The 24,660-nt window shown below is 47.7% G+C and overlaps 1 protein-coding gene across 1 annotated transcript; it reads right to left on the reverse strand.

The window, feature by feature from the left end:
• Nucleotides 1-13,760: 13,760 nt before the first annotated feature.
• On the reverse strand, nt 13,761-23,447 carry LOC119166413 (UPF0764 protein C16orf89). Its single transcript, XM_037417942.2, has 6 exons — nt 22,739-23,447; nt 21,229-21,408; nt 18,607-18,869; nt 16,297-16,456; nt 15,202-15,363; nt 13,761-13,951 (listed from the first exon to the last, which is right to left on the reverse strand). The coding sequence occupies exons 1-6, from the start codon at nt 22,962-22,964 to the stop codon at nt 13,848-13,850; spliced, it is 1,095 nt and encodes a 364-aa protein (XP_037273839.2). The 5' UTR covers nt 22,965-23,447; the 3' UTR covers nt 13,761-13,847.
• Nucleotides 23,448-24,660: the final 1,213 nt, after the last annotated feature.

Below are 24,660 nucleotides of genomic sequence, written 5' to 3' on the forward strand. Positions count from 1 at the left end.
TCGCGCACGCGCGCTTTCGACTACGTAATACCCTTATAGCACCGTGTGCCCTCGCCAAGAAAGGGGGAAAAGCGTGCGCGCCTTCTCAGCGCTGGTGTTGTTTCTTACGCTGCTGCGCTGGCTTGCAGCGCGTGAACGAGATCCATCCCTTTTGGCGATCTACAGCTGCGCGCGCCGCGCCAGACCGGACCCCCGCCGGCCGCGATATTATTTCCCGGTTCTGGAGGCTTTCCTTCGCCAACACATCTTTTTTTTTTTTTTTCAAAATTTCGGCCTCCTCTCAACGCCACGAGCCATTCTAGCCCGGCGCCATTCGGATATAGTACCTCACCTGCTCAAGCGGCCTCTGTTTTGCTCTTTTTTTTCTTCGTTGCGTTGCCTCCATTCTGTGGTTGTTTCTTTCCGTTTCTCTTGTTTTCGATTCCGCCGCTTGTTCAGTCCAGTGTTTTTTCCTTTTCTCCTTTTTTTTCTCCTTTTTTTTGTTTTGTCTCGCTTCACCGTTGAGTTGGCGTGTACAACAAACCTGCCGAAACACGTTACCTCGGATCTGCTCGTTTCCATCTCCGAGTCAGCTTCTTTTGTGGCGTGTAAAAATAGTCCGGTCTAGACTGGTTGGCAGAATAGGGAGCAATCTCGCGGCCGCCCACTAGAGTGCTCGTATATACAGCAACGCGCTGGTTTTCGTGCGTTTGATGGAGTGGGTTAGTGGCTGAGCTACGATGCTGCGCTCAATCATACTGTGGTCTATAGCGCGGATGTTGCATTCGGGACGTCTGTGGAGATCATCGCAGATTCCGAACACTTATGCTTTGACGTCAGGAACTCTACAAAAGAAGAAAAAAAAAGGAAGAAAGAGTGGAAGCATGAAGCAGGTGCCACTAGGAAAAAAAAGAAGGGAGAATCAGAGGGAGAGAAATAAAAATGTAATATTTCAATAGCCAGAGTGTTCTTCTCACCCCCGAAGAGCGGACACCCCAGTCCACACAGCTCTTTACTGCAGCCTGGGCACAGTCCACGTTTTTTTTTCTTTTTCTGGTATATATGGGTGACAGATCATTATCATGTGGTAATGATTCTTTAGAGCCTCGCAAATCCTGAGTACGTACTCGAATTATACAGCGTATATTCTGTTTAAGATTGCACCGTGAACGAGTGCACTCGCTTGAAACCATTTTCATTTTACCCTCTCGTTGGTTTCTAAGTCTTATTTTCTCCTTTTTTCTTTATTTACCTTAACTCTGCTGGGTGTAACATAAGCGTTGGAAATGTGAACACAAATTACATAATTTGTCCACAAATAAATATTGTCATTTCTTCGACGAAGGCACGCGAGGTGGCAATGGAAGCGATGTGGTGGGAAAGGCAGCTCCAGGCTTTAAATGGACGATGCAAAACAATGACAAGCAAAGGAACAGTACGCGTCGCAAAAGTAATTAATTGGTAAACGCCGCAAGATGTTCCAGTATTTCCTTCGAGTGTCCTCCGTGTCTTCCTTGTGGTGACCTCCGGCATGCAAGCCCGTGTTGCGACCGGGGTTTCCAGACACCGGAGGTCCGGGATGAAGTTGTCGAGGCAGGAGGAAGAGAGATTTGAAGAGGGTTTATTTACAATATATACATTGCGAACTCCCTACACGGTGAGCTCTCAAACGTGGCAAGCCTCTACATGACTCCTAACATAGCGCTACATGGTGCTTGGTTCTACATCGTTCTCCCTGGTTCTGCCTCTCGAAAAAAGCACACCGAATGAGCCGTGGGGGCTCATTATAAAGGGTCTGTCCTCCCCAGATCCCTAGATCGGGGACCGCGTACAGAGGGCACCGTCCAATCACGGATCACACATTACCCGCGAGGGTGACGAGCACGCACGGTCCACGTGAACGTTCAAAATTGAAGCGTGATCACTGCACTCAAAGGTGGTGCCAGCAGGGCTCTTCCTCGTCGTGTGTGTCGCTGGTCGAGAGGTCCCACGCTCAGGACGGCATCCATCAAAGGGTCCGCCGAACTGTTTGCTCAATGAGCGGGGTGATTTGCGGGGGCCGCCGCGACCTCTTGTTCCCAGGAAGATGTCGCATTTGCTGTCGTCCCCCGAACGGCCCACTCCGTCGTGGCGACAGGACGTCTCACCCTCCTGCTAGGACGGACAATACAGGGCCGGCGTAGGCAGCCGGTCGTTCGGTTATTTGTTTGAAGACCAAAGGAGCGCCGCTCCCCCGCCAGCCCTGGCGCCGGCCATGACTGCATCCATTGAAAAGGCCGCCGTAAACAAGCTTCAAATGGTCGCCGAACGACTCGTTTAATTAGCGGGACGATTCCCGGCCGCCGCCGCCGCCGTCATCTTCCAAAGAAGAAGCTGCACTTGTGGTCTCCCGAACTGCTCACGGTGCCGTGGCGGCAAGACGCCGCACCCCCCCGGCCAGGTGGGAACAATACATGGCGGACACAGGCCGCCAACCCGTTTGGCGACCAAAAGGAACATCAAAAGGAACGCCGCTCCCTCGTCAGCTCTGGCGCCGGGCACAACAGCTCGTCCGCCAGCGGGAGAAGCGACCTGAGGGTGACCAGCTGCACAGGTTGCCCGAAGTGTCGCTGTGTAGTGCTGTCTTCCAGGCCACTGCTGATGACGCTCAGCCAAGGACTCTTTCCCTCTCGTTCCCTGTGGCTCCCCTCTGGGAAAAGCATTCATACACACCACCACAGGCACGGGAGAGCACCCTGCCCGCACTGAGACACGTCGAGTCCGACAAATTATCCAAAAGCAACCTTACTTAAGCAGTATTACCAAACACAAAGCAGCAATCGGGACGTTTCTCTGAGGTTTCACCAAAACTCCTAATCCCGATCCGATAATAATCTTTCCATCAAACGGCTTTCAAGAAAACTAACTGTCAAGTGATGCGCTCACCGTGGCATACCCGAGTGCTTGCGTGAGTAATCCGCCGTAACCCACCAGGTATCATACTCATAAAATAAAGCATTTTACTTCACGCTATCTTTTAGTTCCCGAAATTTAGTGCCGCCAAAGCCAGTCGTCAATTCCTTTTGAGAAGACGAAAGCATAACTGTCGTGCTGTACCTACATCAGGACATCCTCATTACACGTCTGCCATCACACGCTATAGTGCTCCTGCATGGATGAACCACTCATTAACTCTCGTGAGGTTACCACTCTACACTTAAGCTCATGAACTAAAACGTACACGTAAACCCACGAATACCTTTCCTTACTTCAACACCGGAGACATGCGAACAAAACGAAAAATAACAACAAAAAAAACTTTCGCATGAATCCTGAAAACCTCGCAAGAATATCCTTGCGTCCGTGCGCTCACTCAAAATTCGTCTCTAACGTCGGTCCTACTTGACAAACGCCCCTAACGTGTCGTTATACGGCCGCAAAACGGTTACCTTTAAAACTAATACATACAAAGCTTAAAAAATAAACAGCATGGTACCTGCTACGTAAACGCTATCTAGTAGCAGAAGTACAAAACACATTCCAAAAGGAAAACTGACCTAAACAGTCAAAACAGATATTCAAAACTAAAAAATACAAATCCGCGGGAGAGCCTTCCGAAACGCTTACCGCTGTCACTTAATTTTGAGACGAACGCGCGGCGTCGCGTCCTGTGGGTCTTTCTAGGCGAACGGGAATGGAACAATGGCAAAACCCATTCGCTTCGCCTCCGACCCCCGCAAAGCTCTGCGCTGACAACCTGCGTTCTTACTATCGCTCAGTATCTCGCACTCCCGCAGTCCATCAAACATGCCGTCGATAGAGCGACGAAAGGGTTTGCCTTTTTACTCAACGTGCTTTATTTCTTTTCTTTTCGTTTTGTCCGGCGGCTCGGACGCATACAAACCAACTCCGGTGCCGATGACAAACGCCTAATTCTGTACGCTCTAATGCGTGTCACTATCCTTCCAATAGATCTATACAACGCATATAGGCTACCAAAATGATAGAGCGCTAACGAAAACAAAGTACAAACGAGTTATTTACAAAATCACTAAAACAAACAAAATGTTCCTTTCAACAGTCCCGAGTCGACGTTTTCTGAGAGGCTAACAGCTGTTCGCAACAACTCTGAGTCGAACTCGCGGTGGTCGCGCCCGGAACGATTTTCTCGAGAAGCGGGGTCTACAACACGCGTCAATCGCCCTGCTACCGAACCCCGCGACGTTCCTCGAAGCCGACTTGCTGTCGCTTCCTGCCCCTCGAAAACCACCGACTCTTTTGCCCCGCACCCCGTCCAATGCACCGCGAGAACAACGGAAGGGTCTCTTGCCCTTCGACCACTTACGCACACAATGCGCTTCTCTTTTCTTTGTTCTCTGGCCGCTTGGACGCTTGCGATACGGCAACTTTCTTGAAATTTCGCTCCGCCATTTGAATACATTCCTCAAACGCGTCGCGATTTTTGCCTCGTCTTTACGGCGCTTTCTCCGTTTGTCACGCTTCTTCGTGCCGTCTACGGAGCCTTTCGCCAACCTCTGATGCTCGTCAGCACCCACTTGCTTGTTAGCTTTCCCGCGCGCACTGTCTGAATGATTGCCTAGCAATTCATCCTTCCAACACTGCCGCGTACGATGCGCTTTTCTTTTCCGGCGGTTCGGACGCATACGATACAGACCCGTCAGAGAAGACAACGGCACTTTTCTCGCGATGTCACTCCGCCGTTTGAAAACCTTACTCGAACGCGTTGTGCTCATCGCGAGCTTTGCCTTACTGTTGCCCTTCGGACGCTTTCTCCCCTGTGCACGCTTCTTTGCGCGGACCTGGGAGCCTTTCGTCCTACTCTGACGTTCTTCATCACCGATATGCTCCTCCGCCGTCTCGCGCGCCCAGTCCTGATGATCACTTATCAGTTCATCGCTAGACCGCGGCCGCGTAGATTGCGCTTTTCTTTTCCTCACTCTCCGGCCGCTCAGACGCATGCGATTTAAGCCAGTCAGAGAAGACAACGGGCCTTTTCTCGCAAATCCGCCACGCCGTTTGAAGGTCCTCGTCAAACGCGCCGCGCTGATCGCGAGCCTTGCCGCGCTTCTGTTTTTCGGACGCTTTCTCCGTTTGGCACATTCCTTGGTGCCAAACCTGGAGCCTTTCGTCCGCCTCTGACGCTCATCAACATGGTCTGCAGGGCTGCAAGGTTCGATGGAACACTCTGTTAATCTTAACTCCGTTTCCACCACCACGGAACCCTCACACCCTGCTGCGACCGCGAGCTCTTTTTTCTCGGAACGGGTTAGAACCTCACCCATGTCCTTACAGGCACTAGCCTTCTCTTTGGCCTCAAACGGCACCGCCGCTATATCTACAGATATCAGACCCGCAGCACTCTCTTCGGCCCTAAACGGCACCGCTGCTGAAATGCACCGTTCGTGCGGTACATCTGCAAATTTCTGACCTGTAGCCTTCTCTTCGGCCTTAATCGGCACCGCCGCTACGTCGCACCGTTCGTGCACTACATCTACAGATGTCTGACCTGTAGCCTTCGCTTCGGTCTTAAACGGCACCGCCGCTACATCGCACCGTTCGTGCGCTACATCTACGGATTGACCACTCTGCTGCCGAATCCTATCTATCTCTTCGTCTAATTCCTGCATCCTTTTCATATGTTCTTCATGCCTGCGCTCAGCTTCCAATTCCTCCTGGTCTAATTCCTGCATCCTTTTCATATGTTCTTCATGCCTGCGCTCAGCTTCCAATTCCTCCTGGCGCCATCTTTCCTTTCTTTGCGCCCTTTGTACTTCCTCCTCCTGGTCCAATAAGTACATATTCCCGAAGTGCTCGATTTCCTCATTGTCACTATTGCTTTCGAGAATCACTTCGCGGAGTTTAGAAGCAGGCATATCATCATTAAAATCTAGCTCCAGATCCCAACACAGGTTCAGCAGGTTCTCTCTCGTCAATCTCGTAAGATCCATGGCGACTACTTTGCTTTGGCTCAGCTGTGACAAAACACAAACCCACCAGCGTTTCAATTCTGGGTCTAGAGAAATTGAAGCCTGGCAAATCTCACAGCGGAGACCACAAGCTTAAGCACCCAAGTAGCACTACGTGGCCAACATCCCTCTCTACTTGTTTCCTGTTAATTTTTCACTCCTGCATTTTACAACATCCTAAAATTTAACCCGCAACGTACCCTTAGAAATTTTGAAACATTACCACTTGTTCCTATTGAATAATCTAAGCTTTCCTGCTTTAGCGTACTTGCTCAGATAATCATCCAGTGCTGCTTTGTGCCGAGATAACAACTACAGTGGCCAGGCAGTTGTTGGTTATATCTATCTTTTAACGAATCTAGGCTAAAAGACTCGATATATCTCAAGCACAAAGCCAGGCACTCACCCCATTACGTGCGGTGGTGGTACGCTGCTTCGATCCCGCCGAGTTCCAGGGCTTTCGGCTGGCCTCCGGTCCATGTCGTTCTCCGTCGCAGACTCGTATCCCAACGCTGCCAACCAGTTGTTGCGACCGGGGTTTCCAGACACCGGAGGTCCGGGATGAAGTTGTCGAGGCAGGAGGAAGAGAGATTTGAAGAGGGTTTATTTACAATATATACATTGCGAACTCCCTACACGGTGAGCTCTCAAACGTGGCAAGCCTCTACATGACTCCTAACATAGCGCTACATGGTGCTTGGTTCTACATCGTTCTCCCTGGTTCTGCCTCTCGAAAAAAGCACACCGAATGAGCCGTGGGGGCTCATTATAAAGGGTCTGTCCTCCCCAGATCCCTAGATCGGGGACCGCGTACAGAGGGCACCGTCCAATCACGGATCACACATTACCCGCGAGGGTGACGAGCACGCACGGTCCACGTGAACGTTCAAAATTGAAGCGTGATCACTGCACTCAAAGGTGGTGCCAGCAGGGCTCTTCCTCGTCGTGTGTGTCGCTGGTCGAGAGGTCCCACGCTCAGGACGGCATCCATCAAAGGGTCCGCCGAACTGTTTGCTCAATGAGCGGGGTGATTTGCGGGGGCCGCCGCGACCTCTTGTTCCCAGGAAGATGTCGCATTTGCTGTCGTCCCCCGAACGGCCCACTCCGTCGTGGCGACAGGACGTCTCACCCTCCTGCTAGGACGGACAATACAGGGCCGGCGTAGGCAGCCGGTCGTTCGGTTATTTGTTTGAAGACCAAAGGAGCGCCGCTCCCCCGCCAGCCCTGGCGCCGGCCATGACTGCATCCATTGAAAAGGCCGCCGTAAACAAGCTTCAAATGGTCGCCGAACGACTCGTTTAATTAGCGGGACGATTCCCGGCCGCCGCCGCCGCCGTCATCTTCCAAAGAAGAAGCTGCACTTGTGGTCTCCCGAACTGCTCACGGTGCCGTGGCGGCAAGACGCCGCACCCCCCCGGCCAGGTGGGAACAATACATGGCGGACACAGGCCGCCAACCCGTTTGGCGACCAAAAGGAACATCAAAAGGAACGCCGCTCCCTCGTCAGCTCTGGCGCCGGGCACAACACCCGGCTGTTGCCGCAGTGCGAGCCGCTTTATTTGCTTCCTCCTTGTGCAGTATTTTCTTGTTCAAGAAGAGCATGCTCTGTTACACCTCCATTATTCCAAATCTGAACAGTAATTTTTAAAACCACTCGATTCTTGGCCAATCCCCCATAGTGGGTATGCGCCACAATCATTAGGTGAACAACAACAACAACAACAACAACAACAACAACAACAACAACAACAACAACAACAACAACAACAACAACAACAACATCATCATGCCTTTTCTGGAAGCTGCTGAATGCAGATTGCGAATCGCCTAGAAGATGATAAATTTATGGATCGCAGTGATGCAGCAGCTATTTATTTTCCGTTCGCGTTTGTCGCGCCCTTGTCGTACACGCGTGGGTTGCGCTGTCTCAATCCTCGTCGCAATGCGGATCCAATTTTCTGAAGACTCTTTATGAACTTAAACCACCCGAAAAAATGCTTCTATGCCAGACGTGAACAATTACAGGACGCTTCCCGAACCGGGAGACCATACTGCAAGGAAGGCCATCGTTTCGCTTTAGTGTATGCACTAAGTCGTCAGAGCATAAACAATGCAAAAAATATTTACAGCCTCTTTGGAAGAGTTTATCTTATATCTCATCAACGCACCTTAGTCTTGTTTTTGTTTGTCCAGATAAACATTGTCCCGAATTTCTCATTAGCTGTAAAAACCCAGCCTTCGGCACAGTCGTGGTCTCATCCGCGCAGCGGATTCTTACCACCGCCACGATCCTACCCCGAAACCACGAAGTAGCGGATCAAGTAGCTATAGCCGTAGCAGGGATGGTAAAATCGATTATGAATAATCGATTAATCGATTAAAGATCTGCAAATAATCGATTATTCGTAATCGATTTTCGCCTTTCGATTAAACCTATTCGATTAATCGACTACGGCACTCCACACTCCCGCCCCCAACCTCGGCCCTTGGCCGCAGCGCATGACTGCGAGGCGCGCTATCCTGGAACACAGATTCCGTGCACGTCGCCCTTCTTTCACTGCTTTCACTACAACGCATATTTCTGCGTTAGCAGAACGAGCCCGGAGCCGGCGGCGGCCATACCCCATAGAGAAAGATATGAACTGGCCCTGATCTCCGTCGCGTACGCCTGGAACGGCGTCCAACTCCGAGCACTCCCCAACGCTTCAAGCCCCGGCAGGTGGTGGCTCCACCCCATCGAGGCAGAAATGAACTTGCCCGCTTCTCTCCGGCTTACAGTCTACTGTTGGCACTGTTGCTAGTGCCTTCACCTCCTTTCCCTCAAGCTGGTTGAGCGTCGCCTGAGTATACGTGATGCTTGCGTTGCTTGCGTGTTATATTGTATAATTATTACACCTTCGTGGTTGTTCTACTACCTTTGCGATGTCGTAATGCCGGGCAATTGGAAGAGGAGCGCAGTGTGGTCGTTGTTTGCTGAAGATGAGAAAGTGAAGACTGCAAGGTGTAATAATGTGGCAAGCACTTCTCGAAGCCAGCGACGGAGACTCTTAAGATATCACCAGCTGCAGGTTCACTCTAAAAGGTGCTAGTGGCGCCGTGTTAAGGCAACGATCGGATGAAACCTGTGGAGTATACTGGCGCAGCTGCTGTTTATTCTAGCCGGGAGGCAGAAACTCGTGTCACTCTATTTCCCGCAGTTGCCTGTACCGGGGGGGGGGGGGGGGGTTAGAAAAAGGGGGTACTCTACTATGGGAGAGCTTGAAGCCGTCCCCAGACAAAACTCGGTCCTGTGCTTGCTGCGGCCATTTTGTACCCGCAAACTTCCCGATGGTCTGTTTGAGGCCAATATGTTTCAGTGTAATCTCTGCATAGGTGACCTCAAGGAAAAGATTGCGTCAGTCCACAATTATAGCACTAAGTAGGGCTTCCACAATATCTCACCGACAAACCGAAAAAAAGATGCCGTGCTTACGAGAGCGAGCGTCTTATTTAATTCCTTTTCCTCCTCGTCTCTCTTTTACCTTTCTCGGGATTTCCTCACCCTCCTCCACACTGCATGTTTCAGCACAGCGACTTTCCAACCAGTGTTGTCCCCGAACGCTCCTCCGGTTTCGATGAGCTCGAGTAGGCAGGCTTTGAGAAAATACGACCCGCTGCCGAACAGTGCAAGGATGATGGCCACAGGGGCTGGAATCCATGACATCAACCAACGAGGACGGGCCCCTTGTGTCCAATGTGTGAAAGTGAGAATTTTCGCACACTGGACACAAGGGACCTGCCGTCGACACTTTCGAAAGTCGGAATTTTCGATCATCAGCGCGTATGATACAAATATTTGGGTTTATATAAAACACAAGCGATGCCTCTCAAACAAAGAGATATCGGTTTTGAAGCACCCACGAAAAAATGTCGATTAAACCAATACCGAAAGCAATTAATCGATTAAAGGCTAAATCGATTAACGGTTAACGATTAATTGATTAAAAAATTTTAATCCACCATTCCTAAGCCGTAGGTGTGCTTGACAGCAAACGCGAAGTCATATACAGAGACTCCAGACCGGCCATCAAAGCCTTCGAACGTGGCGTCGTCTCCCATAAGGCTTTGGGCATCCTCCACACTGCGGATCTGAATACCCTGAAGCAGCGCCTTGCCATCTGGTTCCCCGCCCATCTCGGCCGGGTGCTCCGTCCAACCTCAACGAGACCGCCCAAGAGGCAGCGCACGCACTTACCGACCGCGCCGCCACAGGGCAACCCCATCCCGCAGAGACCAGTCGGGAGGCGCCCATTGCGTACAATGACATCACAAGACACCAGCGACATGTGCCCCTCATGCGAACACACGGCGACACTCACGCACATGCTCCGGTTGTGTATAAACTCTCATTACCGCGCTACCTCACACAAGCGGAGAGTTCCTTCAAAAGCTCACTTCTCGCCGACCAGCAATCCAGCAGGCCCACGAAGCGGCCGCCAGGTATTGCCTGTCGGTCTATATCCCCTTCAGGCGCAACGTCCACATTTGTGGACGCCAAGTTCACACCTAGGTGTTTCGAAAATAGGTCTTGAATCTCGCGCGCAAACAAAGCTCCCGCAACCTCTGCATCTTGCTGCAAGGACGCGTGGCGCCATCTTTTGTACTTGGTTCAAAATAACATCAAAAACAGAAGTCAAAATGGACGCCTCTGCTTTCTATGGCGGAACGCGTAAGTGGCTCTGATGTTTTTATCGTTTACTTCGTACCTTTCTAGCTGGCGTGAAATTTTGCATTTGTCAGTAATAACTAAGATATCCCGCATGCCTTTCAACAATATTTTGGCAATAGGAAATCATTTGTAATGACGGAAAGGTTCAGCTAAATTTAGCGTCCACGAACGTGGACACTGCGCTTCAGTGCATCCTTTGTTGAAAGGCTGCTATTTCTCTGTGTTTCACTTCCGCCAGCATCAAATGATGTTTACGTTAATAATTTTTGTCACCAGGAGTTCAAGATCATGCATCGAGACGACAAAAAGTCGACGATGAAACAGCAGAAGACGTCCTTAATAAAATAGCCAATGGAGATGTTTCCGATGGAGACTTTTCGGACGTGGGAGACGCTCGCTACGCGCTAAGAGTGTCCTGCACGACAAAAAGTAAAGTTTTTCTATTGTATTGCAGCCTCCGCAACGAAACCTTGCATGCCGTGTAAAGGCACTGTTTTCTAGGGCCTTCGCTATGACTTTTGATCTGCTTACTTCAAGAGCACAAATGTTGGATTTTCAATATATTGTAACTTTTTGGTGGACGTACATGGGGTAGCCTGTTAATGTACGCATGTTTCTGGTGCACTGTCATGCACTTCTTAAGGGAATCATGGCACACTTTTTGAGTACGATCAGAAAACGTTGCCGATTGATATTCAAGTCTCTCGAAAACACACGAGCTAAATATTACAGCGCAGCACGCAGCCTGGAATTCACAATAAATTTCTGATGTCAGCTAAAACTGGTTTTCTCTTGATGATATATGGTAGCACAGACAAAGGACACGGAGAAGAGAAGACACATTCAACACAGCGCTATGTGCCTTCTATTGTCCGTGTCCTTTGTCTGCGCTACCATATATTATCGTGTTACCATACTAACTAGCCCAGATCGCCACCCTTATTGGTTTTCTCTTCTCTCGATAAATGACGCTACGAGCTCAAAACCACTTGTCACAGCCATGGTATCAGCCATTGGCTGATTTGAGCATGGTGCGCTCAGTTGTTACTGGAGCAGCCGCGGGAGGCCGCGACTTGTCCACAAGTGCGCGCGCGCTGAGAAACAGGGTATTCAAAAAAAAAAAAAAGACAGAAAAAAGTGCTAGGAGGCTTGACCTCCCGGTCCTGACGGGAGATTAACCAGGCAGGTGGTAACAAGCTGTCCAGGACGTGTACATAATGTTCTTTCCATCAAGGTCGCGAGGCGCACGTGACGTTTTTTTCTTTCCCGCGCCATTCATTTCTGCTTAGCTTCCAGCGCTTTCATCGAAACGAGGGAAGAGAGAATGAAATTGCAGCGTGCCACAAATATATTTAGCTCCACTCGTACTGGACGAATTCTAAAAAAAAATGCGGCGGTGAATTTGTGAGGCGATAAGCTCCTTTGGTGATTCCATTCTACGGCTACTTGAAAAAGTGTTGCAGTGTCCCTTCAAGCTACCCTCGTAGCTTTTCGCTAAAGGCCTGTTTCCTGTATTTTACTTAAATAAACCTTCAATCATTCAATCAGTCGGTCTAAAGTCTCTGTATATTCCTCGGAAAATACCGTTCAACCTTTAACCGAGCCGCCACGCCCCGCAAACTCCTCTCCCGCCTCTCGGGCCGCCAGTCGAGAAAGTTCACGAACATCACGTGGGTTATAAGCGAGACATGGCGTCCTTGATATGAAAGTGGCGTGAGCCGAGTCATTCGGCCGGCGCCTGCACGGTGGCCGTTTGGAAGAGGATATAGGTAAGGTTTGTACACTTGGGAGTTGAAGGTTAGGCACTTTGGAGAGGATATATGGAGGAGAGTGTCGCTACTTTCTCTATATTAAGGACTTTAAGTTGGTCGGTCTAAATGCGACCCCTAGCGGCATACAGGCAGAGATCCTGCCAGCGGAATCATGCCAAGCAACGCAACGCAAAAACCATGTCATTGTCTCGTGGTAATTTAGAGTGTTTCAATGAACGAACTTTTCTCGCGAACATATATAGATTCATTAAAGCGGGCTTTTCCTCAATATGCCTCTTGATGGGGAGAAGCTAGCTTTGGTGAATGTTGTACGTGTGAATAATACGCGCGCAAAAAAAAAAATACTGTACAGGTAGACTGTAAGCTTCATAAGCATGGCGATCCAGCGGAATCAGTTAAAGGAGGCTACGTTCAGTGATTGCAGCAACCTACTGTTCCATCAAAGCCAGGCGTTTCTCCATTAAAATCGGATTCCTTGCGGCTCCGGGATTTTTTACAAAGTAGAACGAATACACGCTTATCGGATATTTATGTCCAGCTGAAGAAGCACGCATCCGTTCGATTAATAAGTGCGGAACATTTTAGGGGCTCAGGCTGTCGTACGCTATCGTCGTCACTTGGCGCAACGCAGGCAAATTCACGTATAAATATTGCCACGAGCATTTCTTATTTCTTGCTGTATCTGGTAGTACGCCCGCAAACACTGCCTTCGACTGTTGGCGCGAACCGCAGCTCGGTGTTCTAGATGCTTCACCATTGTACAGTAGATCGTATTGTCGAGATTACGCGCACAAACGCCAGCGTTACAGATTCTTCTGGAACTTACGTGGCCGTCAACGATAACGCTGGAATATTCGGCGGCATATGTGGCTACAAAAGCCGACGCGTGTCACCGCTTGTCAGTCGATCGATGGCCGACGCTCTGTTCACCGCTTTCGGTGCCGGTGTGAATCGCTGTAATCTGACCTTCCGTTAACCGGCCACAAGTTCTCGGCGCAATAAACAGTTTCATCTTGGACCCACTGTCTGCTCCCTTCGTTGACGTCACGACTCCGTAACAATATACAAATAATAATAATAATAATAATAATAATAATAATAATAATAATAATAATAATAATAATAATAATAATAATAATAATAATAATAATACAAGGAAGAGGAAGCAAATGAGAAACAGAGAGATAAAGGAAAAATAGAAATAAAGAGAAAAGAGAAGGCAGGAAGAACTGAAAAATATATAAAATAGAGAGGAGGAAATAAAGAGAAGGCCGAGGAGAAGCAAAGAAGGGTGCGCAGCTCCGCGCTCTCTTCTGTCTTGGCACCACTCGAGTAGAAGCTGCCTAAAGTTTTATTGTTTCTTTTATCTATATGAGGATATCACACATCTCGCACTAGAATTCGAGTATCCTTCAGCACTGTTCACATCCAAGTTGTCTCATTGGCGAGTGACTTCTCATACAGTATCTGCAGGTAGGTAGCAAGTGCTCCAGCAGCAATGCTCGTCATGTGCAGAGAACATTGATCTGCAAAAGAGGTGACAAGAAGAGATATTCAAGCGTCATTTCTGGCTGCGACATTTAACGCGGCTGTTACAAACAAAAAAAAAGAAAAAGAATTCTGGTGCTTGCAGCATTAAACAGTGCACGATAATTGGCTACCATTTATTGGATTCCTGACAGTAAACGTTGGTTGTAGCAGGTCGCGGGTTCGATTCCCGGCTGCGGCGGCTGCATTTCCGATGGAGGCGGAAATGTTGTAGGCCCGTGTACTCAGATTTGGGTGCACGTTAAAGAACCCCAGGTGGTCAAAATTTCCGGAGCCCTCCACTACGGCGTCTCTCATAATCAAATGGTGGTTTTGGGACGTTAAACCCCACAAATCAATCAATCAATCAAACGTTGGTTGTACGACTACCCTAAGCGGTGTATTTTAGTTTTGCTACCTTACATGAAAGATTCGCTTGACACACGCATACACATGATACACAATTTCTTGAATCATAAAGCAGACCGCCACTCGCACGACGAGCGCCTCGATAAAGAAGTGGTGGCGCCTTCACTTAGAGAACAAGCGAAACTGGCGGCGGGGAATCGCGGCCCCTGAGATGGTTCGCCAACAAGGAGAACGCATAGCGGGTGGCCACAGAACACCTACCAGGGTGGCTCGTACATTCCAGATGGAACCTCCCAGATTAAAAAGCACGCAGGGTGCGCGTAGGTAAGCATCTACAAAGTCCATAATGACGCAGCGCAGACGATTTCATGGTCAATACATTACAGAGAGCATATTGGCACAGCGCCTCGTAAGATTGCAGAGGCCTTATGTCACATTTCTCCGTCTTCGAGGCTCGGAGGCCAGGCAGTAAGCGCTAAATTAGAGTCGTAGCGTGCTGCACGCGGTTGTTTGAATCGGTTTGGTTGGCGTTGTAAAGGACTAGAGAACAGAAAAGGGATGATCGAGTCGACGACACCAGATATTTGCCTCTCTAGTGAATGCAGCAGATGATAACATAGTAAAAACGAGAAAAAAAACATCCAGGTGCAGCAAAGAAAACCTGCTCTGTCGGTTTTTTTTTTTAGTTACGCATGCATCGTTCTTTGTTGCGAATACTGTGGTTGTTCAAATATGAATCGGGGCAGCCCGTAAAGGCAGCTTGTAAAGGCATCCAATCGGGACAGCCTGAAAGTAGTGCTGATAGCAAAATAAAAATTTAGGCCAATCAAGACGCTTTCGCATTAAGATGAGCCTCCGACAATCTACAGGTAGTCCTTACTTTTGCCCTTGCGTTCGTCTCGTCTGACCCGTAGCGGAAGCGAAATCGCAGCAGGCTGGTTCTCAATGACGTAGCAACCATCGTCCCTCTGCCAAGACAGCACGTCCTCAATGGCTGAGGGATCCTTGAAGAGTGGTAGATTCATGAAGCCGCACACGGCAACTGAGCAGAAAGGCAGAAGTTTCGGTTTGAATGAATTTCAGGCGCTAAAAACTAATGTTTGAGTGAGGCTTTGTGGAAGTCAATTTATTCAGTTCAAGGATATACTTAATCGAGGTACATCTAATATTGAGAGTTGTTGTAGACCGGAAGTGGGCTCGGAACGTTTTCATGCACACTGAGTGACTTAAAAAGGGCCACAAAATGAAATGAATTAGTTATATTATTTAGAAATGCTTTACTTAGCCCAGCGTGAGACAAGTAATATGATATATTCAGATGAGGTAGCTGAACGAATGCTGATATGTCCTGGTAACAAAGTGCATCGGGTAAACGACTTCAAACTAGAAACACGCTTTATTTCTGTCCAATGGCAAATGGCAACGGCGATCGAAAAGAGGTTTAAGGGGTGATGCACGTTAATTAACGGGGACTGTTTGATAAAGGATCATGTTAGGCGCAGTAAAGTGACTCGTGAATTTTCGCCATAAGCCGGGAACGCGCACCGGAGTCAAAAAAGAAAAAAGAGATCTGTCTCCAGGAGAAAATATCAAAACACGATGAATGCGGTCGTGGCGAGGCATCCGAGCTTTCTCGAAGATGCCGGTGTTATCTAATTCGGGTCAGGTTGACGGCAGCGTGCAAGGCGAGACAGAATTTCTTTCGATACTGGGCCTGCTGAATGTGCAGGAGCAAAAAAAAAAACGAGGTGCTCACAAAGTTGACATACTTTTAGCCGAACCTCGAAAATGTGCATTGTACAATAATAAATTGGATGTACTCTCGATAATCATCTATCGTAATAATCATAATTGACTTCAAACGTTGTGTCCATTTATCGCAATAGCTTCTGCACTAATTAATGATCACTCTGCTTTCGAATTTCAATTTTTGACCGAGTATACACTTGCGATGCTGTTGTGGTGAGACAACTACCTTGTTCCATGAACAAATCCCTGAGGCTCAGTGGGAAGTTCTCATCCACTATGAGCAGCGCGTCATGGGCCACGCGTGCGCATTTGGACGCCAGGTTCCGATCGGCCGGTGGCTGTCCGTGTTCCATAGCCAGGGCGTTCAACTTCGCTGCGCAGTTCAGCTTCCAATGGCAGCAGGAAAAGAATGCACAATGAAAGAAACCAGACACGTGGGAAACTGGCTCATCTAATACTGATCAATGTCCGCAAGTGTTGCTGACAACTAGTATTGGGTAATCTATGGAAAAAGTTAGTTAGCATTAGCTAACACTGGCTGCCAATGCCGGTATACCACAATAAACTTGCGTGCAGCGCAGGAAAAGACGAAGGGACAACGAACCAACAAAGACAAGCGCCGTCTCTGTCGGTTCTATGGCCCTTCGTCTTCTTCTGCACTGCACGCAAGTTTAATGTTATAGCGGGAACACTGTCCTCATTCCTCAGTCCGAAGTCAACGATTGATTTGTCTGCATCTTTCGTTTATTCCAGAATTTCTTCGTCTGTCGTTTAACCAGAACTCCGACACACTAGGCAACTGAAGCCTATTCCTCTATTTACTCACTTATTGCCTTCACAGGTTGAGGACCATAGCAAATGATGTATTAAGTGAAAGAATACAATGAAGCATACACAAGAATACATCGTAAATCGCAATGAGTAGTCTGTGCAAAAATAGCGTCGCGTGCACAATTAGCAGGGTAGTATTTTGTCAAGAGTAGGGCACTGATATGGTGATCTGTAGGGTTGTGCGAATATTAGAATCCTTTGAATATTGGAACGAATATTACAGTATTCGAATTCGCTTCGATTTGAATTTAAATTATGGGAAATTTCGAAGCATTCGAAATAAACTAATGGATGTATATTAATCCGCATGTAACCCTTCGTAAAGGTGGTTTTACTGCAGTAAAAAAATGCTAAGTCGTGAGAACACACATTTAATGGAAATACGCACTGCAGCGCAGTGAAGCCCCACTTCAAGAATAAATTAATATATTAGATTCATATCTCAACGCTTAAAAGTTTCTCATGCCGGCTTTAAGCTTTGAGAATAGGAAATTTAAAAACGTTACATGTTATCACTAACATTCTACCGTTCAAGTGAAATGCTGCTGTTATTCCAAATACCACTTTCTTTGAAGCAAAAAAAAAAAAGAAAAGGGGGGGGGGGCAATTGCACGGGCAAAAAATATTTCGCAGGTTAGTTAAGTCATGACAAATACGCCCATTTTTATTGGAATATATACTATTTGAATTCGATTTGAAACTATTCGACCAAAATCACTATTCGCTTCGAATTCACTTCGAATTCGCTTCGTACTTGAAATTAACTATTCGCACAAGCCTAGTAATCTGCAATATGTGCTACAACAAAGTAGTGAACGAACGGTCACGCAACTGCAGCTACAATACTGTTACACCCACGGAGAAAGGGGAATTTTTGCTCCAGGTTTACACGGGGACAGGGCTGCCGTGCTCGTCACCGAAGAAATGCGATTAGCATTTTAAGATGAACGCTACAGAAGGCAGAGTTTCATGTAAAAATGCACGAGGATTCTTTATGTGCTGCCAAACAGTTCCGTTTGTTTAGAACAATTATTTATATTGCAAGTGCCCTGCCGTGGTGGTCTAGTGGCTAAGGTATTCGGATGCTGACCCGCCGGCTGCGGGATGGAATCTCGGCTGCGGCATTTTCGATGGAGGCGAAAATGCCGTAGGCCCGTGTGCTCAGATTTGGGAGCACGTTAAAGAACCCCAGGTGGTCGAAACTTGCGTAGGCCTACACTACGGCGTCTCTCATAATCATAAGGTGGTTTTGAGACATTAAACCCAACAGGGGAAGTTATTAGACAATTGGTCCAATAACTTCCCCTTACATTCCTTGGTATTATTGTCTGTTAGACATTATATATGTATATGTATGTATGTAGGTATGTCTCTCTCTCTTTCTCTCTCTCTCTCTCTCTCTCTCTCTCTCTCTCTGTGTGTGTGTGTGTGTGTGTGTGTGTGTGTGTGCGTGTGTGTGTGTGTGTGTGTGTGTGTGTGTGTGTGTGTGTGTGTGTGTGTGTGTGTGTGTGTGTTATGAAGTAGATCATTTCGTTCCTGCATCTGTACAATGTACTTGTACTAATAAAATATGAACTGAGTGCATTGCGCGCCAAAACCTTTGCGTGCGTGATTCAAACACTTTCAGTGCATTTCGTTTCGGCAAACTGCTTTACGGTGCACTGCAAACATTTTTTAACGTTTTTCATTTGCAGCAAAAGCGTACCCAGATGCCGACGGTGAGGAAGATCACTTGGTGCGTAAGCGCGTACCCGCGCTGGCGCCCGCCCGTCATGGCCACCCAGCAGCTGTCGTTTAGTTGGGAGCACTTGTGGCTGGCGAAGAGCTGCTGGAGGCAGCCGTCGGACACCTCTTCGATCACGTATGGCGCTGCCAGCTCGGGCTCATCATCTGGAATCCGGGCTCTAAAGGCATCGTAGGAGATGGGTGGGTTTTTCCAGAGACCCTTGCTCAGCAGACCACGTGCTACTGTAGAGGGAAAAAAAATGAAATTGTGCCCGAGAGATATGTGAAGAATGGACCCTTTTTTTTTGTAATTCACAGGTGCGCTTCTCTGCACTGCATATTTGCCCAAGTAACGGCGGCACCTGTCGTGATTCAAGCGGAGACACGATCTTAGTTTAACGGGCTGGGACTTGTCCATTATGAGTGTTCATGTCAGGAGAGCCGACTTTACATGCTACACGTCAATGCGTAAGCAAACCATGCTTGAACCCATGCTTGAACAGGATATTTGCGGTTAGTGGCAAGCCGCCATTAGTTGTTCAAACTGCATAGCAGGAGGACCAACTTTACAATTTTGAAATGGGTTCATTGGCGCGAATTTAAGAAAATAAACCATAAATAGGTATCTGTCAAATATGTTGACCTTTGACTCTAAAAAAATAGTTTGTAACGAATAGTGTCTTCGTTGGACTTGGCTATGTGACCGAATGAAAGGAACTGACAAGTCAAAAGACAAGGCAAGTTTTAGGCAAAATTCAGCTAATGGCATATGCTCACTAGCCGAATCCCCTCGTCCCCACTTTTTTTAAAGACTATAGTCTTTCTTGGGGACCTTGGACACAAACTTTGGTCCGTCCGTCCGTCCGTCTGCTTGTCTGTCTACCCTTAACGGTACCCTAAACGGTGCCAAAGTGACCAAACAATACTCCAAACGGCCGACCCTATCCGCAGCACGCACGAAAATTGTTCAAGGTTGAGCGTTCATACTTGTTTGATTGTCTATTAGAAAGCAAGTATTGCGCATATCTGAGGCACCATAACAACACGTCAATATTATGTATGTGTATCATTTACTAAAAACGGCATACATAAGTAATTTAAAGGATCGTAGCATTTATAACGCTGCGCTGGCCATGCAACGCTTGCACGAAGCGGCAAGTGTTTCCAACGCTTTGCTAAGACGACACGGTGGTGCCGTGGCACCTACCCGCCGTCTTGCGTTCTACACCTTATCACCTCAGAGACGGGCGCGCACGGCGCGCGCCCCGTTTTCCAGGATAACTGCCAGATAGCGCTCATGTCTCACGTGTGACGTGACTTGATGCGCTCGTTCACCTCCAGTGCACGTTCGAGGCACTCTAACGCAGTACCTCCAGAATACCACTCACCGATGTTCTTGCGCAGAACACCAAATAAACGTTTTGTTCACTCTCTCCAGACGCAAGACTATCGTCTTTCGACGACATTTGCGGTCTAACATGCAGATAAGGGGCCAATTTTTTTTTTCTCGAGGAGGTCGTATTTTTGTTGGTTGCCCCAGCAGCTTGAAGCTTCAAAAAGTCAGCTTGGTCGGCGATAGGTAACTTCAGCCATACAATTCCTGAATTGCACTGATAACTCACTAAACTATATGCGTGGTGTCGGTGTGTTGAAGTGCAGAGAGCTCACTTCCTCACCGTTACGCGCCATGTGTTACCGAAAAATAAAAAAGTGAATAAATACATTATTTGTCGCGATGATAAAAAAGCGTGTTATCTTTCTAAATTACCCATAAATTTAAGCGTTGCCGTTACCGATACACAAACACGCCAAAAAAAAAAGAAGAAAAGAAAGCAATAAGGCATGTTACTTTGTAGGTACTGTAGACACAGTAGCAGAAAGCGAGTACACGCTGCAGAAACTTAAAAGATCGTTTTGAAACGGGTTGCGTTTTACATACAGCTTCCAGCCTTAATGAAAACGTTTAGCCAGGTATATAGACTTAGCAAGAAAGCCTAACACTGCTGTACAATTGTAATATTGGTGTCCTAAATGTCTGTAGAGTGACATGCGATGCCGTCTACCTCTACGAAACATGATGAACATATTTCTGAAACTTGAAATCAGACACAGTGCTTGTCTTTGTCATCAACGCTGGCTGCGCAAAGAAAAGTTTGTGGAGAAAGATAGCGAAATTTACCTCTGAAAAAAAAAATGGGGTGTTTTGAAATCTCTGCTTGCTTAATTTTGAATTTTGCGTATTAACAAAAAAAAAACAATCCTAATAGCGTAACAGGCTGAAAATCTACGACATTCTTGAAGCCAGTTACCGCTGCATTGCCATTTGCTATAGTTAGCTCAGGTGTTGTCTCGTAATCCCTTCCTTTCGCAATCTTCTGTTTATAGCTAGTTTGCTTTAGTTAACGCTTGTCTTTAGGCATTAGTTACACCCGTATACTGCTTACGAATTTATCGCGTGAAAAAAAAGGAACAGTAGAAGTTTGTTTGGTCTCGTATGTCACTCTATTTATAGTGTTGCCCTTCCTTATGCGATAAAATCGAATGTCTGAAAAACATCGTACTTTATATAGTCTTAAACTTTGTATATGGTAAATAAACTCACGTGTCTTGCTGACGCTGGCTTCCTGTTGTCCTAGCACACGCACGGTGGCGATGTCTGCGAGAGCCGATGTTTTGTGCTGGACAGTCCGAATGTCGTCAATCGTCACGTTCAAGCGTACTGTTGTTCCAGAAGTGGTGCCCCCTTTCTCACTAGCCTGGTCAACCAGCTTCCGCAGGCGATCTGCGTAGAATGAATTCAATGTTACGTAAACACGCCGACATTTCTCTGGGAGCTCTCTAGGTTGTTCGTGGGAGATGGATGGCATTTGAAGTTTATAATAGAACGTGCGTCCAGCACTTTGTATGAAACGCTTGACCATTTACTGCCATTTCTGTCAACTGCTAAGCAAATTCCAGCCACGTCATCGTTTTTCATCAGCACTCGATCGTTTCATTGTTTCCGAGGGGTTGTGCTGTAATTCGCTCTGAGTTTTACAAGGTTTCACTGCGGCGGTGGTCTAGTGGCTAAAGCACTCGGCTGCTGACCCGCAGGTCGCGGGATCGAATCTCTGCTGCGGCGGCTGCATTTCCTGTGCAGTCGGAAATGTTGTAGGCCCGTGGGCTCAAATTTGGGTGCACGTTAAAGAACCCCAGGGGGTCAAAATTTCCGAAGCCCTCCACTACGGCGTCTCTCATATACATATGGTGGTTTTGGGACGTTGAACCCCACATATCAATGAAATCAATCAACTAAATGTGCCCAAAGGAAGGGGTAGGTAGATTTAGTTTGCCGTTTATGGTAGGCAAGCTTTATGGTAATATTTCAAACAAATTATGGTTCAGTAGAAACATTAATACGCTGGCACACCCCAACTCTTATGTCAACTTTATCCAGAATGCTGCATCCGCTCTCGTAGAATCGATTGAGCAGAACCGTCAGTGAGCTTCTAAAGATAATCGATGGCGCCGCCAAGGCGCATTGCCCTTATTTGGAAAACGTTAGCGTTCGAACCACGCATGCGAGTCTATATTGCTCTATTTCTTCAAGTTTTTCTTATCGCCCCATTTCACTGTCAGTTATTCTCAGCGCTAACCGCGCATACAGTGTTCGAGAAGCTTCGGGACTGCAGTAGATCAATTTGTCAAGATCACGCCCACTTCCTGAACATTACAGGTTATTCTAGAATCTGCGTAGCGGCTAGCGATAACGCTATATAATATTCGATATAAGTGTATAAATGCCAACACGCTAGCTTCGCCGCTTGCCAGTTGATCGACGGCCGACGCTCTGCTCACTGCTATCAGCGCCAGTGTCTTGCTGTAATCTGAATTGCTTTTTAGGTGGCCGAAAGTATGGCACAAAAAAACAGTTTAATATTTGACCTGCAGTCTGCTCCCTTTGTCCACGTCACGGCCCCGTGACAACATTTTTACAGCATGACGTGATGTCAGCTTTAGAGCGCATCGAGCATCTGTGGGATCGCTATCGTATTGAATAACCCACTAGATTTACCATCGCTGGAATTGTTATGCAGAGAGTCGCGGACTACCTCGATGAGCGTACGACTTACCGTCGGCGACGCGAAGTCCCAACGCTGCGTCCAAGTAGACGGCGTCCATGTTAGCCGCGAGTGCGTCCACGGCTCCGTTCAGCGCAGCCAGGACGCGCCGCTCCAGGGACGGCCGCTGTTCTTCACCGCCGGGCGCTGTAGATGCCAGGAAACCGAAGCTGCGCGCGAACAAAACCGCCACAAGAAGCGCTTGTCGCCCCGCTGGTCCGCTTCGTTTAGTGTCCATGACGCATCTGTGAGGACTGTTCGGACTACCAATGGTTCGATTCGAAGGCAACCCGCTTTCTTGCCTCACGTCGAGATAACCTTAAGACCCGCCAGGGGCACTGAACGATGCGCTAAGCGCTCTGTGTCCGTGCGATGCTAAACCATTCATGAGCCGTTCTCGCAAAGCTCCGTAACGGAGGATAAACGAGCGCAACAGCCGCATCCACTCCGACACACAAGATAAGACTGTGACGCCGCAGACGACGCTTAGGAGCTTGCGTGGCTGGACCAAGACAGCAAGCAAACAAAAGCATGTTAGTCACAAAGGGCCCTCGAACCGTGATACGATTTCTGGAAAATCAATAATACAGAGAGACGATCACGACAGATTTGCGCATCGCCGTGAAAAGCAAAGCACTGAGGTATTTACACGTATACCTTTAAAGGGACCCTCACTAGCTTCTGAAAATACAAAAACAAACTCTTTATTATTAATTGGTGTTTCTCGTGTTACTGCGCACTTCGAGACACAAGAACAGTGCTTCACATGACGCAATTAGGGCGAGTACTGCCAATTGGTACATATGCGTGAAATAGCAGTTGTGAATTGTCTCCCCCCCCCCCCCCCCGCTTTGCCAAGCAGTGGCCCGCTTGTTCACCCTTGTCTTGCATGACTATCATGCGCGATCAACTTATTTCAATTTATTTTGTGTGTTTTCGGCATCGTAAGGGAAAAACACGGCCTGTAGCCTAGAAGCGGAAAATTCTGATTCGCTCCACTCTTACTGCTCTGACATTTCACACGCGCTTATAAAAAAGTAAGTGGCAAGGAGGAGATATCGCCCGCAGGAAGAGTAGAGAAGGCGAGAAAGATACCACTTTCTCATATTTGCACGTGGGGTGGTTAGGGGCACCTCAATGCGACCACACCTGAGTCCAGATTATATGGGTGAGTCTATTTGCAACTGCACCCTTAACCATTCGTGCTCACGGAGCGGAAACTTCACGCTTGACGTCTTCAAGTTTATAGGGCGACACGTCGTTCTCGGATGTGGCATTGATGCTGCCAAAATTGTGAGAACAGCGAAGTGGCATGGCATTAGCTAGTTGCCACCCGGAGACACTGACACTCCGCTGACACTGCCGAAATAGCGATGCTTATGCGACACCACGTACAGCCTTGCCCTTCGTTTACATCGCACAGAGGGTGTATGACGTGATACGTGACGTTTCTGCAAAAAATATATATAAAATATGCCTTGAAAATCCAATTTTTTCGTTTGTTCAGACTCTGATCTCATTTTGATCAAATTGGCTCAGGGTGCATTTCTGACCTAAACGGATTGCCTTTAACGGCCTGGTGTTTGTAGTTTTTGAAACTCTCATATAATATTACTTAATCTGATAGCAGTTGGAAATACTGCATTCTTAATACTGACAGTTTCATCACATTTTTGTATATCTGTTTGTGGAGTGTACTTCGCCCTCCCCCCCCCCCCCAAAAAAAAAAGGTAGGCCTATAGCCTTCAAAAATAACGTATTTTTCGGTGTTCAGTTTAATCCAATTTCAAAAAATTTAAATCTGAGTGTACTTTTGACCAAAAACGCAGTTTCGGGATTGGTTATCGTAATGCAGATCGCAATAGTTATAGTTGATCGTAATAATCGTTGATGTGTTAGAACATTCCTGCGACCGATCACAGCGTAACTCTTGG

Source organism: Rhipicephalus microplus, chromosome 1 (genome assembly GCF_043290135.1).
Source record: "Rhipicephalus microplus isolate Deutch F79 chromosome 1, USDA_Rmic, whole genome shotgun sequence".
NCBI lineage: Eukaryota > Metazoa > Arthropoda > Arachnida > Ixodida > Ixodidae > Rhipicephalus > Rhipicephalus microplus.